Source organism: Nannospalax galili, unplaced genomic scaffold (genome assembly GCF_000622305.1).
Source record: "Nannospalax galili isolate Female #2095 unplaced genomic scaffold, S.galili_v1.0 scaffold307, whole genome shotgun sequence".
Lineage (NCBI taxonomy): Eukaryota > Metazoa > Chordata > Mammalia > Rodentia > Spalacidae > Nannospalax > Nannospalax galili.
The window spans coordinates 2,877,154-2,895,477 of record NW_008359625.1 but is presented as its reverse complement, the minus strand read 5'-3'; the positions used below and the strand labels follow the sequence as shown (position 1 = coordinate 2,895,477).

The following is an 18,324-nucleotide window of genomic DNA, read 5'->3' as shown; positions in this document are numbered from 1 at the left end:
ATTCATGATTGAGCTTTCCCACTCTCCCACATTATTTTCTCACAGGGACTATGCAAATCCAGTGTGCTGAGTTCCAGAACTATTTATCTGGTTTATATTTCTTTTGAACATTTATAAAGTCAAAAATTCAATAATATAGAGGTACTGTATATGCACATTAAATATACAACTGTAAACTTACCCTAAAGCAAACAGAGCTGAGAATTAATCTTAAAACTTCTTTCTTTTCTGTTTTATAGAAAAGATTGACCAGGGTTATAGTTTATTGATAGAGTGCTTGCCTAGTTTGCATAAGGCCCTGGATTCAATCCTTAGAGTGGAAATAAAAATTAAGACATGATTGTAATAGAAAATACTATTGGAAGACTTCTATTTAAAAATATTGTATAAGTTCGGCCTGGAGCGATGGTTCAGAACTTAAGAGCACTGACTGCTTGTGCAGAGAACCCAGGTTCGATTCCCAGAACCCACCTGGTGGCTAATCACCATCTGTAACTCCAGGTCCAGGGGAATCAGATGCCTTCTTCTGACCTCTGAAGGCATTTAATGACACCGGTGCAATTATAGAAATGCAGGCAATACCCTCATACATATAAAATAAAACAAATCCTCCTTTAAATATTCCTCAATCCAAAAAAGTGGGAACATTATATTGGAGGTACTTGTACACCAACCACCCCAACTCATCTTGTTAATATTTTGCTGTATTTGTATTCTTTCAACCCATAAACAACATATCATAGCATATAAATATATATATATAACATCATGCCTTTGTTTTGTATTGTTATGTTTTAAAATTTTTTCATCATCCATGTCATACAATACACATATTTTAGCACTTGACACTTTATTCAACACCATATTTTCAAAGTTCACTCCTATTATTATGTATAGATGTTAACTAACTTTATCTGTTAAAGAATTTATAACAAAAATATCACATAATTTATTTTTCCATTTTGATGTTGATTTCTAATATTTTGTTATTTAAAAAATATAGCAAACATTTCATGTGTGTACCTGTGTTTGAACATGATTGTACATGTGTAGGTACACGTGTGGGGGTACCAGAGGCCAGTCTTGGGTGTTGGACCTCCACCTGCTCTTTTTAGATAGTCTGTCACTGGCACGGGGCTTGAAGGTTCAGCTAGGCTGCCTGGCAGACAAGTCCTAGGGATCCCCGTGTCTCTCCCTCCCCAGTGCTAGAATTACAAGCATGCACTACCATGTCTTGCTTTTTATGAGGGAGCTAGAGATCAGGTCATTGTGCTTTGTGGCAAACATTTTACTGACTGAGCCATCTCCTCAAGCCCATAGCAAGCATCTTGAAAAACATTCCCGTCTGTGTAGCACAATATGTGAAGTTGCAGCATTTCTTGAGATTGCAAAGTTTATCTTCCTGGCAGGAATATTTATGAATCAATATACAAAGGAGCCCGCAGAAGTGTTGCCACAAGATTGGCACTGTTAGCTCCAGCTTTAAAGCCATGGTTAACTTGGAGATAGGAAAGGTTGAATAGCAACATCTTGGTGACAGTGCTATGTAGCTGACTCTCTAAGAAGTCAAAAGGGATGCTTTAAAAGTCTTAGAACTGAAAGTACTATTTATCAGAATTTTGAGCACATGGCTCACAGAATGATTTATGACTCCAAATTCATTCATCAGTGAAAAATTATTGTATAAAATATGCAAAGCATTTCATTTGACAGGAGACTCTCAGTAAAGCATAGAGATACAGGAGGAGCGACAAACGTAGACAGATAAATCAATAGCAAAGGTATAAAATACGTGACTAAGAACTACTTTAAAAAATATTGGTTCTGTAAGCATATAAATAAGAGAGGCAATATTCTGAGAAGACTTACTTTTTATAAAGTAAAATGAAAATAAGAGAAAAACTAATATTTTCTCAGCTCATTCTTCTTCCATGGCACCCAGGATTCTCTAAGACCTTCCCCATCCAAATGCCTCTTTGGGTTTCCTAGAATTTTCTCATATTTTGAACACTTAATTTCTTAGATGCCTCAATTCCTGCCCTTCTTAGGGACAGTGTGGAGGATGGGACAAACAGAAGGCATTCTAGTCCCATCACTGCATAGTTGGTTGTATTCATGTTGTATGTATTTAGAAACTTTATAATTAGAGGGTAGGTATATACATGCCTGTTCACACACAGGTCCTGCAGGAGTGCATGATTCCAAAGGAGGCTATACCACACACAGTATCTCCAAAATCTGTGAACAGTTACTGGCAGTCTTGAATAATTAATTTTGAAATAAATTGATGACAAGTAACTTAAATTTTCCTGTTAGGATCATAAGTGAATTTGTTGCAAGGTTTCAAAAAACATTTTCACTGTGTGACAAAGTTCTGTTTAAAGTAACACGGGAGGGAGCTGAGGTTGTAACTCAATTGGTAGAATGGTTGTTTAGCATGCCCAAAGCCCTGGGTTCAAATCCCAGGATTGTGTCAGTGTGTTTGGTTGTGCTCAGGCGGTGGAGGCAGTAAACTCAGAAGTAAAAGATCTTCCTTAGCTACATATCAATCTAGAAGTCATCTTGAATTACAAGAGATTCTATCTGAAAAAAAAAAAAAAACAAAACAAAATAGCATGGTTCTGGAAACATCTTTGTCTTTATCACTAATTGTTCAACCACTACTGCAGATAAGACCATATTTTGTTTTGGAAGAAGGCTTAAAAGGATGCAGTTCATTTAAATTTTGTTAAATAACATATTTGACACTCTCATTACTTCGTTCTATGAGATACACAGCAACATGGGCCAATCTTTATGAATGCTCTTTGAGAAAAGGGAAGGCTAATCTCTAAGTCATGTGGCCTGAGGGTAGGCAGGTACAGGAACTGGGAGGTACTGCTTTAGTTTCTGAACAACAATCATCTTCCTCCAGGTTTTATATATTCTAGGTTATTAAAAGCTCCTGAGTTGATGGAAAACATTATTTATTTATATCCCTATGAATAAATATATGTTGGTATCCCTATATCCTAAATTTGAATTGACCAAGATGAAGAATTGCCTTACGTATCAAAGGGAACATTAGGTCCTGGTTTAAAACACTAGGTGACAGTGTCTTAACAACCCCAGGGCAGGTTATGATCTAACACTACTAAAAAGGGAAATTGAGCTTATTATCAAAACATGGAGATGCCTAAGTCTAAGCACTTATCTCCTCAGCTGAGCAAAGCTGATGGATTTCTGTGACTGGCAAAGAACTTCATTCTCAAACAAGAGACAGTGTTATTCAAGCTTGAGTTATTGTACGTAAGGTCTGATTTGTGATTCTATTTGGCTTCTAAGACTGTTGAACAAATCAATATTGGACACTTTGAGTACCCATGATAGGCACTGGAAATATCAGTGCCTAACTAAGAAACACTGATAGCTGTTGAAGAGTTTATATTTAATGGAGAAATCTTTAGTTCCTACTGCTAAATGTTATAATGAATACATGCAGAGAGAAAACTAGAAACCAGAGATTGCTCTATTATATCCTATTTATTTGATAACCACATGATTAGAAGAGGCATTTCATTACAGCATTAACATATGAAAAGGTTTTTAAAGAATTAATGTAAATAAGCTCAAAGAAAAGCAATATGCTTTTGAAGGATTCTTGGGCATTCTCTACTGGGCTATTACAAATGATCTGGCAAAGGCCGACTTTTCCTTCATATAACCAGAAGCGTCCCTCAGATCATTGTGAACACCCAGTGGTAATTTAGCATCACTCTAACCTCAACATCCTTAAGGAAATCTGTATGACCGAGGAACTATTTATGTATATTTGAAACCCATCGTAATACTTGAAACAAAAGAATTGTAATTTCCAATTCAGAATCACGGTATCAAGAAAATAGCCCTAAAGCCTCCCTTATCTCTGAAAATTCAAATGTTCTGGGATGAGTGTGAGAGAAATAGTTTCATTCCCCGCTGGGTGTCAGCTTATTCCTTTCTCCAGGTTCCTCTGGGAATACTGGGTTATGACCTGACCCTAGTAAAAAGGGTGACTGTCCTTATTGCCCAAGCTCCAGGGTCTCAGCAGGGAGATGGGTGATTGGGGGAAGATTTAGGCTAGAGAAATATTCTTTGAGCACTAAAATCAGATAAGAAGGAAAAAAACTAATCTTCTTAGTGGGATGAGGGTTTTACTGGGATATGTCTTAGAGATGAAATCAGTGTTGTCGGAACAGAGATCATCCCTGGCATGTGTTTTGCCAAGATAGTTGAGTCTCACCCTGCTCACCTTTGACTGGGCTGAATCTTACTGACCTTGAGTAATCAACCACTCCAGTTGGAAAAAAATGTAGAATGACTGACATACATATTTCTTTGTTCTTCCTTATCTCTTTGCCTTAACTCAAGTAGTTACCTGCTCTAGTCAAACACAAACTAATATTCTTCCCTGTCTAATGAGATAATCTCATGTTCTTTTTATGCTTTCTCAGACCCTATGCCACTTAAGAGAAAGTCGTGCTTCCATTTTAAAGTTCACCTAGTAGAACAGCTATCCTTTGTGCACACGTGTTATTTTGTTTGACATCGCGAGAGAAAAAGATAACGGGATCACATACATTTCATTGAAAATGATGCCAGGAAATTCTGACCTTCCAGTTTTAAGAGTTCCAAGTTTTGCCAACAATTACAGCACCAGGAAATATTTTCACTGTTAAGTGGACCCCCTTCCATTTGTAAATGTTGGCAGTCTTACCTAAAAGCAACATTTGGACTGTGAAAAAAGTAACTGGAGTCTTCTTAAATTATACGAGTTCCCCGAGTGACTAAATGTGCGTTGTATCCAGAACACATGTTGGACTCTATAAACTATCAAAAAGTTCTGCATGGAACAGAATCCTGAAACTTCATATGTGTATCTAGTCAAGGACAAGGAAAGGATGGAACAGACACAAGCATGGGGCCAACATGTACAGAAAGCTGCCTCTTTTGGTGTTACCAGGTGGGCTGGGATTAGTGGACAGGGTCTCAGGGGAACTGATAAGAGCTTCTTTTAAACCAAAGCAGAAGAGATTTCTTGGCCTTCCAACAGCACGGTTTGTCTTTGGACATTAAGGGAAGCTAGCAGAGTAGTAGAAGTTTTTGTGACAAAGTTGCCATGGCATCATCTGAAACGAGGAAGATGGTAACTCTGTCCCCCCCAAATGTAGGAACTAGAGAACAGTGAAGCCACTACAGAAACAGTGTTGCAAGTGCCAGCTAGCATGGGAGATATGTGCATAGCTTGTCTTGCTTCTTCTGAGACCACCCCTGATAGTATTTAGATCCCCTCCCCTACCCACAGAGGGCCGAGTTTTCTATGCACAGGAGTTAAAATTTAGTTAGGTTTAATAATAGTTCCCTAGAACATTCTGGGAAAACATCCATGCTATCAGAAAAGTGAGTACAGTTTCTCTAGGATCTAGAACAATGATTTTTTCCTTAAATGGAAGACATGCCAGTGCTGATCAGCTGTCAGGTCAGGTCAGCCTCTCAGGGACTCACCCAGGGGAGTCCAGATAGCTCAGGGTGTCTCCTGGACATGGCAGTGGGAGATTTGGGCAAGAGGGAATATGGAATTACCTGTCAGGATGAGTGCTAACTCTGACACTCACAAAGGAGTCATAGCTTGTGCTTGTGAAATGAAGTCTTTCTGTTATAAATACTGTATTCTGACCACTGTCTGGAGGCGGCCCTCAAAGATACTATTATCCCTCATTCCTGTGAGTATCACCGAGGGGTCGGCTCACTGCTGGTTCACTGTTGGCCTCTTTCCAGCTTCTCTGCCTCCACAGAGAGGGAAAGAGACCTCAGGTGATGCAGGTGAAGGAAGCGCTTGGAGAGCAGGGTGGAATTCCTGGCTCTCTCTGTGCTGCTGGCATCCCATTGTTCTGTTTGCCTGTGTTCTCGGAGCCAGGCATTGCTGTTCCTGAGGCCTGTTTCAAGGTTTCAGTTACCTCCTGACAGCTTCCTTTTCTTTCTTGTATTTCCCTTCCAAATTACTTGTCAGTTCAGTTGCTGCTATTTCAAACTTCCAACTAAACTCCTCTTTTCTCAGTAGATTTGCTTTTGCTGAAAAATTGCATCAAGTGGATCTAAATTATGCGTAATTGATCATTTGTAAATAGTTCTAAAGAAATGCCTGTGCATCCAAGTGGTGGTGGGGTCTGGTTCTGTCAACTCTTGGCATGTTTAGGTGTGGGGTCAGGGACATGACAAGGATGCCCAAGTTACTCCTGGGAGTGGTGGTCAAGGGTGTGAAACTTTTTTAGAAACTTCTGGAATTCTTAAATCCACAACTTGAAGAGACCATGGATCATCTTTATGATATGGAGAAGCTCTCCTTTGAAATTGGGGAGTTGGAGACCAGGTTTTCTCTTTTTCTAACTTTTCTAAATCGAGCTAACCCCATGTACCACAACAGCAATGAGCCTTCTGTTAGTCTCCTCCAGTCAAGGTGTCTGTTGATCTCACTCTCACAAGTCTTCACGTCCCTTGAAAGTGGTGGTAGCATTCTGAGTATTTCCTAGTGAATAACTGGAACTAAGCTTATAGCAGCGATATCCAAACACTTAGTCCAAACTCTTCTTAGTCTGTGGAGACACCGGTGGTCCTTGTTGTTCTCAATGTCGTTATGAGTTCCTGGTCCTTTTACTTTTTCTCACAGAGCTCCTCCCCTGTTTGTGGGTACTTACGATATATGACTGAAAACCTTCCCTGCTCTTGAAAAGAAGGGTTGGAGGGAGGCAGACTCTTCTGAGCTAAGCATGCCCATTCCATAGTCATGGAGTGGGTTTCACATCCTAAGCAGCATGGTGTGGGAAACCTTTTTATTCTCTTACAGTGCTCTTTACAGGGAAAGCTAAAATAGCTTCCAGCTTTACATATTTGTTTTTCTTCCATTTTCTACAACTGAGTTCTGAGTTCTTACTAGGCTTCATAATTAGCTATGAGACTTTCTCCATGACCAGATACCCCAACATATATATGTATGTATCCTGATCGTGACTATGTGAGGTGACCTTTTTCAGAAGTATCTCCTGCTAACCCTGAAGACCTGATTTGCCTACATAGCCCAGAGTTTCATGTTTCCATGTCTTGTTTAAAAAAAAAACAAAACAGAACAGTGAGATGGCTTAGTGGATGAAAGAAGTTGCTGCTAAGCCTGATGACCTGAGTTTGAACCTGGGCACCACATGGTGGAATGAGAGAACCAACCAAATCCTAGAAGTTGTCCTCTGACTTCCAGACCTGCACAGTGGTATCCATACATCCACACATGTACACACACACAAAAAAAATGTTTTAAAATAAAACAAAATAAGTGATACATTCCCAAAATGAAAATAGATTTTGTCTCAACCAGAGCTATTGATCAGGGCTCCCCAGGATCACTAGATCTGGGGATGTGGCCTTTTTTCCTAAAGGCTACACCCCTGGCTCCATGGGTTTGTTTCCTTTGGCTGTATCTTAGAAGACTAGGCCTTTTCTATTCTGTTGTTCCCTTTTCAGGAAGCAGGCTGATAAATATTTTGCAAAGATTGATTCCTGCAGTAAATTGTCAGAACAGTAGAATACTCACGTGTAGTGTGCTGGGCAGGTCCCCATGATAATAGTGGGTAATTTCGGTGCCTTGTCTTTCTTTTATCTCTTCTTGTCCTGTAGAAGGGCCACTTTTCTCCATCCCTCTTCATGCTTTTACCCACACTTTCATTTCCTTTTGTTTGCATTCCTGGGAATGAACAGCAGGTGGCAGTACAATTTCAAACTCTTAAGAGCATTTAGGGGACTCAGCAAACGAATGAATTATATTTAGATGGAAAAAGCAGATTGTGAAAAGCAAAGGGTGAAACTGCTGTTTTCTTAAAGTCATGTATGCTAAGTACAGGAATCTAGTAAAAAATTAAACAGTATGTTTGAAGCACAGCTCACACAGGGATCGTTGGTATATCAGTATATTTGCATAGGGAGCCCTAAAGAGCTAAGCAGTAAGGAGAGGGACGAAATTGAGTGGGTATGCACATCAAATGAAGAACTCATCAAGCAGTGTGCATGACTGTGCATTCTGGGGTTTGAGTCCTTACCTTGACACCAGGGCCCATCTCTGTCCTGACCTTGCTTTTTCCCAGCCCCTCCCCTGTGTTGGGAGTGAATGTTACCTTGGAGTCCAGGCCCTTTGGCTTTCCCTGAATGGGTTTTGAGGACACTTGAATAGAGAGTGTGTTTGTCTTTCATCTCAATTGCCACTCTGTGTGGTTGCGGTAGCTTTCACCTCTTGGTCTCCCTCCCCAGTGCTCTTTTTACTGTCTGTGCTTTGTTCATTGTCTTAGGAGAAATGGGCATAATTAGAAGAAATAAAAACAAACAAAGAGGGGTTTATTATAGTTGATAGAGATTCTCAGTGGAAGGGATTTCTGGTTCTGTTTTACCTAATTAGAGATGTTTGAGGGCCAGAGTGATGGTGGCAATGATGTCCCATAGATCCACCTGTCTCACTATTGCTCCCCCACGCCTTCAATATGATACCATGGAGTGAGTGATGTCCCAGTTCTCCAGGGATAAACAACACACACCTTTGATGGAAGCTCAAGAGAGGAAAGCCATTTCCTAGAGATAATGATCCATAGCCCACTTTCAGAGCATATTAAATCATGCCTAGGCTTTCTTGATTCAGATGAAGATTCTTGCCCATCAGGAGCCTAAGGACACTAAGTCTGTGACATCCCCCTTTCACAGTGAAGCAGTGAAAAAACAAAGATGGTGTTTGTGCGCCAGTAGCACAGACTGAAAATGTGCCTGAATGCAGTGTCCCATGGGAAACAGGCTTCCATGCAAGAGACCCTTCTTAGGGTTTTCCCAGGGAACCAGCATAATCTCTCAAGCATGGAGCCAGGGGACCAGGCCTGAGTGTTTCTGTAAGGTCACCGTGGGAACAGACTGTTATCATGTGGTGGTCTTTACCAAGAGAAGATGGAATTCCACCAATGTATGAGAATCATAGAGAAGGACACAGCAGGCTCTCAGGACAAAAAGAAATGAACAAAAATAAATTTTCCTGGTCAGGAACAAAAAGAAATGAAGGAAAAAGAAGGGAAAGAACACTGAGTTGATAAACCGGATAACAGATGCTGTGTCTTCTCTTCCTGAATAAGACACATCCCCATTCTTATCAAAAGTGATGTTTGCCACACTCCTTATTCCAAAAGGCAGAAGATAAAGAACAAAGGCAAACATTAAAAACAGAAAACTTATAATATCCATGCATAGAGTTGCTCAGCGCATGGGCATGGATCCCATATCCTCTCCTCTTATTCCCCAACAAGGATGTTACCTCTTAGTGGTTCATTTGCATGCAGTGTGCCATGCAGCCTGTAGAGGGTAAAGTTCCCAGCTCACCCTAGAGCCCTGCTTTGTTTTCTACTGTGGTTTCATCCTGTTAGTCAAGTTTGTGAGTCTGTATACATATGCCAGAGTTCTCCCTTCCCATCTACAGCCTGTTGCCATAAAGAAATATCTCATCGCTCACATGTGTCAGGAAGCTTTTTGCCAATACTTTCTTCTAGTAGTTTTGTAATTTAGGACCTTACATTTATGTCTTTTTTATGTGTTATTTTTATTTTATGTCTACGAGTGTATTGCCTGCAAGTATGTAAGTGCATCCATGTCATGCAGTGCCTGTGGAGGCCAGAAAGGGTGTCGGATCCCCTGAAACCGGAGTTACAGGTGTTTGTTAGCCATCGTGTGGGTCCTGGGAATAGAACCCAGGTCTTCTGCAAGAGCAGCCAGTGCTCCTAATCACTGAGCCATCTTTCCAGCATCACATTTACGTCTTTAATCCATTAGAGTTGACTTTTAAAATGTAGATTTTAGCTGGGCCTGGTGACACATGCCTTTAATCCCAGCATATGGACGGGGCACAGGAGCAGGCAGGTCTCTGTGAGATCTAGGCCAACCTGGCCTACATAATGAATTCCAGGCTAGCTGAGAAATACCTCTCTCTCCCCCTCTGTCTCTCCCTCCCTCCCTTTCTTCCTCCTTCCCTCCCTCCCTTCATATGTATGTGTGTATGTTATATATACATATATATATACACACTATATAATACAAATAATATATAATTATATAAATAAAATATATTTTAATTAGACATAGTAATTGTACACATTTATGGACTATTGAGTTGACTTTTGCACATTATAAGGAAATAGCCTAAATTGAGTCTTGTATTATATGTAGATATCTAGTTTTCCCAGCACTGTTACTGTTATTTTTCTCATTGTGTGTATTTTTTGCCTTTGTTGCAAATCAGTGGAGTGAACGTCCAACTGATTCAGTGGCAGTGCTTCCATACCCTCTATTCTGCTTCATTTCTGGGCCCATGTGTCTGTTTATATACCAATGGCATGTTTTGCTTACTGTATATTTGTAGCATATTTTAAAGTCAAGTAGTACAATGCCCGCAGACTTGTTTATTTCACTCAGGATGGCCTTGGTTTCCTGAGGTCCTTTGTGCTTCGCTATTAATTGTACGAGAATGTTTCAAGGATCTCCTTGGAATTTAGACGGGAATTTTGTTGAATCTGTAGCTCGCTTTGTGTAGTACATCCACAAACATAGCCCAGCTCTCCATACATTGTTCCTTCTTCATTTTCTTCCATCAGTGTTTATGTCTTGACATTTAAAATTGCTTACCTCTTAATCTTCCTTTTCTCTCTATCACGGTGACATATTGTAAGATTCCTCAAGCTTTCTCTATAATTCACTAATTCAAAGACTGGGCCGCCTGTGCCGTATTCAGCCCCTGTATAGCTCTTGACTGCTGCGTTTCTTTTTATATTTCACAGAGATTCGGTTTCCTTCCCCACCTTTCATCTCCTTTCACATTTTGCATTTTTCAATTTCATGTAGATTTGTTAACAGTCCTCACCTACCTCATGCCCTCATCTCTTTAGAATGTTCTGCTGACATCTGGTTCTCTTCCTGTACCCTTAGCTGGATACTGTGCTACGCCTTGATTATTCACAGCGTTTTCACTGGGTGCATTCTTTCCAGAACTTATGGTTTGGGATGGATAGTTGCTGGAAGGCTGATTTGGGTTGATCATTTTCAGTCTCTGCTGGGGTTTGATCCAGCTTCTGAAGAGCTCAATGTCCTGGCCCACAGTAGAAGGCTTTCTGCCCAGGGTTTTGTGGCATATGATGTAACTGATTAAAATTGTAAGTCTGTTTTTCTAAAACTGGGTCCAAATTTTACTATACACGGTAACTATTTTTTACGTGATGTTTTAGCTTCATAAACATCTAGTTTGCTAAAAGATGCTTATTTTTCGTTATTGCTTTTCATCCTCCCTGTTACTCTGTTTTGTTTCAAAGAAAACTGTAAAACAGATTTTTTTTGATTCTGCTTTCACTACATGGAAGTTTTACAGTAATAATCTCCAACTTCTGTTCGTTCTCCTCAGCTTGCCCATTCAAAGCTAGAAACCAAAATGTATGACTCTCAAACATTTTCCATGTAATTTAGATTTCAGACAACTTAAGCAGGTTTCCAGGCCCCACGGGGAATAGCCCATCTCTTATTTCTTTAACCGTAGGTTTTTATCACTCCTTCATATTTTAGCAATATCGAACTACATATGCATTTGATAGCATCTATGAAATGTCATCTCTGTATTTTTTATATTCATTGCTTCTGTCTAGATTTTTCTCTCACTTACTTCTTAAGCTCCTATTCCTCAAAGCTGAGGCAGGTAGTTTTGCTTTTTGAGTCTTTTTTTTTTTTACTTTATATACTTTTAAAAAATTTTTATTTTATGTGTATGCGTGTATTGCCTGCATGTTCGTGAGTGTACCCGTGTTATGCAGTGCCACAGAGGTCAGAAGAGAGCGTCGGATTCCCCTGGAACTGGAGTTAAGGATGGTTCGTAGCCGCCATGTGCGTGCTGGTAATCGAACCCAGGTGATCTACAAGAGTAGTCAGTGCTCTCAACCACTGAGCTATCTCTTTATATACTTTAAAAAGTGTTTTACTCTTTAAAACAGAACCGACCTGCCTGCACCTCTTTATTTCACATATATTTTATCATATTTTTCACTATATTATATTCGTTTATTAGGTTTCTTTCTTATTTTCCTTCTTCACTAGATTGTGACTTTCCAGAAATTGTTCTTTGTTTCTTCATCACTCGACATGGAGACAAACACTTGAAAGGCCTTAAATCAACATTAAATCAACATGAACTCAGGTTCAAGCAGGAATCATCACGAAGCAGGCTTACTAAAGTAGAATAAGGAATTGTAAATGCAGTCTTTGAATTTTTGTTGTGTTTCATCAGGTTCCTGAATTTGAATGAAATAAAAAATGTGAACATGTAAAAATGCCAAGCAGTGAAAATGTGGTAAGAAAAATACACAACTGATAAGGAAAAATACAGAGCAGAACTGTGTATCACTGAATTATTATTATATGCTAGTGACAATAGTAATAACAATAGTAACTGTAATGGCAAATGCTAGCGGGATGTGTACATGGAAGACAATTAAGAATTTGGGATTAAAAAAAGTGGGGCTAGAGAGATGGCTCAGTGGTTAAGAGAGGCCAGCCTGGTCTACATAGTGAGTTCTGGGCCAGCTGGGGCTACAGGGAGACCCTGTCTCAAAAAAAGAAAGAAAATACTTGTGTGTATAATGCTGATTTGGAAACTCTGAAGTATGTTTGAGTAGTTCATTGATAAGAGAAGTGCTGAATGTGAATGCCAAGTGAGATGTAGTAAATAAACAGATTGCCAATGAAGGACTGCGTGAGGGCCAGTTGAGATCCAGGTCTACTCACTGTTTCTAAAGTAATTTAAAATAAAAAAAGTGGGGCTAGAGAGATGGCTCAGTGGTTAAGAGCACTGACTGCTCTTGCAGAGGATCTGGGTTCGATTCCCAGCACCCATATGGCGGCTAGGAGCCATCCTTAACTCCAGTTCCAGGGGCATCCAAAACCCTCTTCTGACCTCCACAGCATTGCAGGACACGGGTGCATTCACATACAGACAAGCAATACACTCATTCACATAAAATAAAAAATAAATAAATAAAATTTTAAAAAAGAATTTGGGATAATGCCACATGCCTCTCAGGTAGAATAAACAGAACTGTTCTGTGTGCCTAGGTTGTCAGGCAGAAGAAGATTTTCCATTCCTGAGATGCAAACTCTGTTATTAAAAATAGTTGCTTACGTTGCTTATTGCAGGATATTTCTTCTCTCCTGAGCTGAGTTCTGTGAAACTTTGGATGCCCGTTTCCAGCAATAATGGATGATGTGTGTGTCTCAGGGGCATAATTTAGTGACGTTTTGCAGTGAAATGCTGACTGAGGATTGAAATATTCCATATGTCTCGAAATTCCACAAGTCCAGAAGTGTGGGAGACGTTCAGCCGCAGAAACCGAACATGACTAATCCTTACAAAACATTCTGAGCTGGAGAGTTCTTCTCTGCTGCCTGGACATACTGCAGAATGCATCCCGTTGGGACCTTAATGGAGCCATCTGGAATTTTTCAGAGTTAATATTACTGCTCTTGCTTTTGCAGAAAGGCAGCAAAGACCCCGCTTCACAAGCTCCCTACGTGAGGCATGTAGGTGGCCATTGGCGTGCGGTTTTCTTTGTTGCTGTGCTCTGCCAAAAATAATTGCAAATATGTTTTTGCTTACTTTTCATCAAAAAAACAAAAACAAAAACAAAACGTCATAAGTGAAGCTGTTTCCTCATTGCTGACTTGTTTTTAAGCCTCAAGCACCTTAATTAGTGCATAGTATTTCAAACCTACGTTTCTTTTTTGATTCCTCTATTTCCTGAACTCTTAAAACAAGTTTTGAGTATCCCTACTGGGAAATACTTTGGCCCTGAGAGAACTCATTTCCAAGTCCCCTTTCCTCTTAGGTAGTCTAGAAGGAGACAGAGTTCTCCTGAAGGTCATTTGAAGGTAATTATGACTACTTTTGGGGGCGCTGTAACATGTATCTGATTCTGAACACAGGCGTGGTGGTATTGAAATATATTCAGTTCAACAAATATGAAGTAAAGCCCTGCTTATTCTAAGTAAGATGTATTCCCACACTGCCCGGGGGTGATAACCCATATGAAGACCAGTGTGTGGACAGTACAAAATCTGGGAACTCTAAGGGGCAGATAAATCAGCTCCAACATGGGAAACCAAGTAGTGTTTGTCAGGTAGTGATGACTTGGTGACATGAGAAATTCCAAATCACCATTCCCCTTGCTTAGTTGTCTCTCAGATGCCAACTTTCTTCACACCGTATTCTGGGACTCAAGTGCAACATGTTACTTGAAAAGGCTCATGAGTCAGAACGTCCTCCACTGATGGACATTCAAGAGCTCGTTCTATTCCTGCTCTATGTTTGCACTTTGCTGATTACTCACATAATAAAAAGTAATACTGTGGGGCTGGATGGCTCAATGGTTAAGAGCACTAACTGCTCTTGTAGAGGACCCTGGTTTGGTTCTCAACACCCACATGGTAGCTAACAACCATCTGTAACTCCAGTTACAAGATCTGACACCTTCTTCTGACCTCCACTGGCATTGCATGACATGGATGCACTTACACATGCAGGCAATACACTCGTACACACATTAAAAAACAATAATAAAATATTTTTAAAAGTAATATTGCTAATCAGAAGATAAAGGAAAACAGAAACGTGCATCCCACAGTAGCTAAGCACTTCTTTAACCACTAGTATATCTCCTCAATGATTCCTGTTTCAACATTTATCCTCTTGTCTCATGAGTATCAATGACAAAGACACGTAGCTGTATTTCTCAAGGGACAGTCATTACAGAAGAGGACACCTCACATCTTAAGTAGGCTTATGATATCTTTCTTCTACCTTTTGGCTTCTAAGAACTTTACTTAGAGTATCATGTGTTGCCCGTCAGTCAAGACAGTAGTGTTTCAAGGTCAAGGTGAATTCCTAACCAAGGTCGTGTCTGTTATGCTCAAAGTATCTCAATCAGGAGTCAGTTGAGGGGAGAAAATATTTCTGTGGCTGACATATTCCATTTGATATCTAACTACCGTCGTGAGAGCCAAAGCCTCAGGTGATGTATAAAAGGTATCGGGTTGTGAAGTTTGTGAGGCCCCAGTGGCCTCTTGCCTCACCCTGATGTTTCTTTCATAGGTTTGGAGACATTAGGCCAGCACACAGGTCTGTCTTAAGCCTATTCAAGCAGTAAATTACATGGAGTGTAAACAGAAATAATACAATGATAATTATGCATGCATTTCATTGTTGCTGTCTAAGCATGTCTCTGTGCGCTATTCTAACACCATTGCTAGGCACATATATGTCTGACATTTGTTCTAGATGTCTCGCCTTGGGCATTAGGTTTCACTGGATACCATATTTCAACAAATTCTCATTCCTCTGCGATAAGTTCAGACTTAACTAAATTTGTTAGAGCCTTGCAGCACCATGCGTAAGCTGACATTTTAGTAACCCCTAATATTCAACCCAATCCATATAATACTTAAAGGCTATTGACTGGAATATGCCTTTTAACCAAGACATCAATCACACTGCCTACTATACTGAGTTTCTCCTTAACTAAATTTTGTCCATACAATTTCTGTAAAGTCAGTTGTGATTATCGTTATCATTATCATTTTTCTGGTTTGCTTTCAGTTGCTGTGATAAAACACTGACCAAAGCCAGTTTAGGGAGGGGGAGGATTTATTTGGTTTATAGGTCACCATCCATCAGGAGGGAGTCACAGCAAGTGCTCAGGCAGCAACTGGGAGCAGGAATTGAAGCAGAGGCCGTGGAAGAATGCTGCTTACTGGCTTGCCGCTTCCCCTAGTTCATGCTCAGCCAGCATTTTAAAAAGTAATATTTTTACTGATTCTTTAATCATTCCATAGAGTGTATTTTGATCGTATTCAGACCTTCTCCCCCATCTCCTCTCAGATCCATGCTCACCTTCCTACCCACCCTCATTTCGTGTCCTCTATTATTTTTTTAAGGTCTATTGATTCTAATTTGTGTGTCCCAAATGCTCTTGTGTATGAGTCCATCCCCTGGCGTGTGATCAACCTAACTCTCATCACACTTTTTATGGAAACAAACTCTCCATCTCTCAGCAGCTATCGGTTGTCAGTAATTCCTCAGATAGGGTGAGGCTTTATGTCCATCTCATCCTCCCCTGCTGGAATTTTGTCTGCATAGGTCTTGTGCCTGCTATCTCAAGTGCTGTGAATTAATATGTGCAACTGCCCTGTTGTATTCAGAAAACACGGTTTACTTGTATTCACCCGCCACTTCTAGCTCTTATAATAGTTCCACCTCCTCTTCTGGCTTGGGAAGAGAGGGTGTGATATAAGTGTCCTATTTAGTTAACCAGTATTTTTATATAACCCAGGTCCATTTGCCCAGGGCTTACACCTCTCACACTGGGCTGGGCCTTTTTATATCAGTTAGCAATCAAGAAAATGCTTCACAGACATGCCCACAGGCCAATCTGATGGGGGGAATTCTTCAGTTGAGAACTGTCAAGTTGACAACTTTTCTTAGGTGTGTCAAGTTGACAACTGAAGCTATCTATGACAATCATACACAAAATATTTATCATGTTTTTATGTTTTTTTAGGTCGCCAGTCTCTTCAGAAGATCATGGTAAGAACCTGTACTACTTGTACTAAATTCTGCTTTCAAAGTTGTTCCCTGGTCCTTGTATTTCATTGCCAGAGCAAAGAATTATTTAAGGAAGTGCTTCTAAGATTTGGCCTTATAGTTTTTGAGTGTGAACTGTCAAACACTCTTAAAAATATGATTCATGGTAGCTGAGGTTGATATCTGGTATTATTTTCAACTGTATCGTGACCATTTTGGTTGACAAACCATGAACCTTAACATCTTCTGCCAGGTTTCTGTCCTATCATGAAAAATGTTCCCTGGCTTTTGAGCTAAGCATGTATTATCTGTAAATTAGACTTTCATCTTTAAAGTGTAGGAAATATTCCCCAGATCCCTTCCATATTGCACATTGTGGGGCTGTGTCCTTGCACACTCATTGGCAGAATGTTCTAGATCTGAAATGAAGCTGACCAGTAAGTGATATGAGCTGCTACCCAATTGAGGTGGATTATTTGCATTTTCAGAGACAGCTGCTTTACTCAAAGGACAAAAAAAAAAAAAAATCTATGTCATTTCCAACCCTTTTATTCACTTGTTCAGTCCTGTAGCATTGTTCCTTAAATGGCTAGAATGGGTTAATTATGCCATCGAATTGCACTTCACAATTATCTATATGTGAAACTTTACGTGAGGACTTCGTGATACTTCTCTTCTTGGACTTCTGTGTTGTCTTAGAGCTGATACCCATGCCCGTGGATTACCTCTCCCTCGTTTACTGTGTAGAGCACCTTTTTGCATACAGGATAAAAACTTTCCAACGCACTGAAACTCTTGATTGGCTTTCCAATATTGTATTTCACTCGGGCCAGTAGGCTCTAACAATGGACTCTTCCTGTTCCTTTACTGCTGATCGATTCACCGTCTTTTCGATTTTCTTGTCTGTAATCCATACTCCAGCTGTAACGCTGTATCACATTTCAGAATCGCATCCTATTTTCTGGCTCTCCCAGCTTTCCTTGCTGCTAGTCTCCCTGGGAGAAAATGACGTCTCCATTTTGCCATATACATGTTTTCTGCTCCCTCTTTTTATCCTCTGTGGATCCACTTACTGTGCCAAATATATTTTCTCCATTTTAGAAATTACCCCACTGCTCTGATGCTTTCTTTAGCTGTCTCCTCTATTAGACTGAGAGTTTCTTTGATATAGTTTCCAATGAAAAGCAAATATTAAAAATGTATTTATTAAATGAATGAAGGAAGGAAATGGAGGGGGAGTTTTAGGCAGCCTCTCCTGCTGCTGTATTTTGAAATCTGTCCCAATATTGGAATGAAGTTGGATCGTGTTCTCTGAAGAACTGTAGGGAAAATTATGTTCAAGGCCCATTAAGTCAGAATTAGGTAATCAACCACCTAATGGTAAGCCATTATTGCATGCTATTTTGCTGATTGTTGCTGGTATGAATAGGATTTTGATTGTATATTTATAAGTCCTTCAGTTTTCCCATCCAAATGATAAACTGGAAGTGTGTCTATGGCTTTTATTTTGAGCTAGTTTTAACCTTAATGACCTCTGGCTGCTTTTGCCCTCTTATCTATAAGAATAAATCCTCCATTCCAAAGGGAAGAGGGATGCTAAATTGCAATCTTCTGGTCCACAATGATTT

At 39.9% G+C, this 18,324-nt stretch overlaps 1 protein-coding gene across 1 annotated transcript in view; it reads left to right on the top strand.

Annotated features, from left to right (window-relative positions):
• Positions 1-18,324, top strand: part of Dgki (diacylglycerol kinase iota) — a 318,581-nt gene that overhangs the window by 243,443 nt on the left and 56,814 nt on the right. The window contains exon 28 of the mRNA XM_017795687.1: positions 16,674-16,699. Coding sequence (XP_017651176.1) covers positions 16,674-16,699 — 26 coding nt within the window. The remainder of the gene's footprint in view (positions 1-16,673; positions 16,700-18,324) is intronic.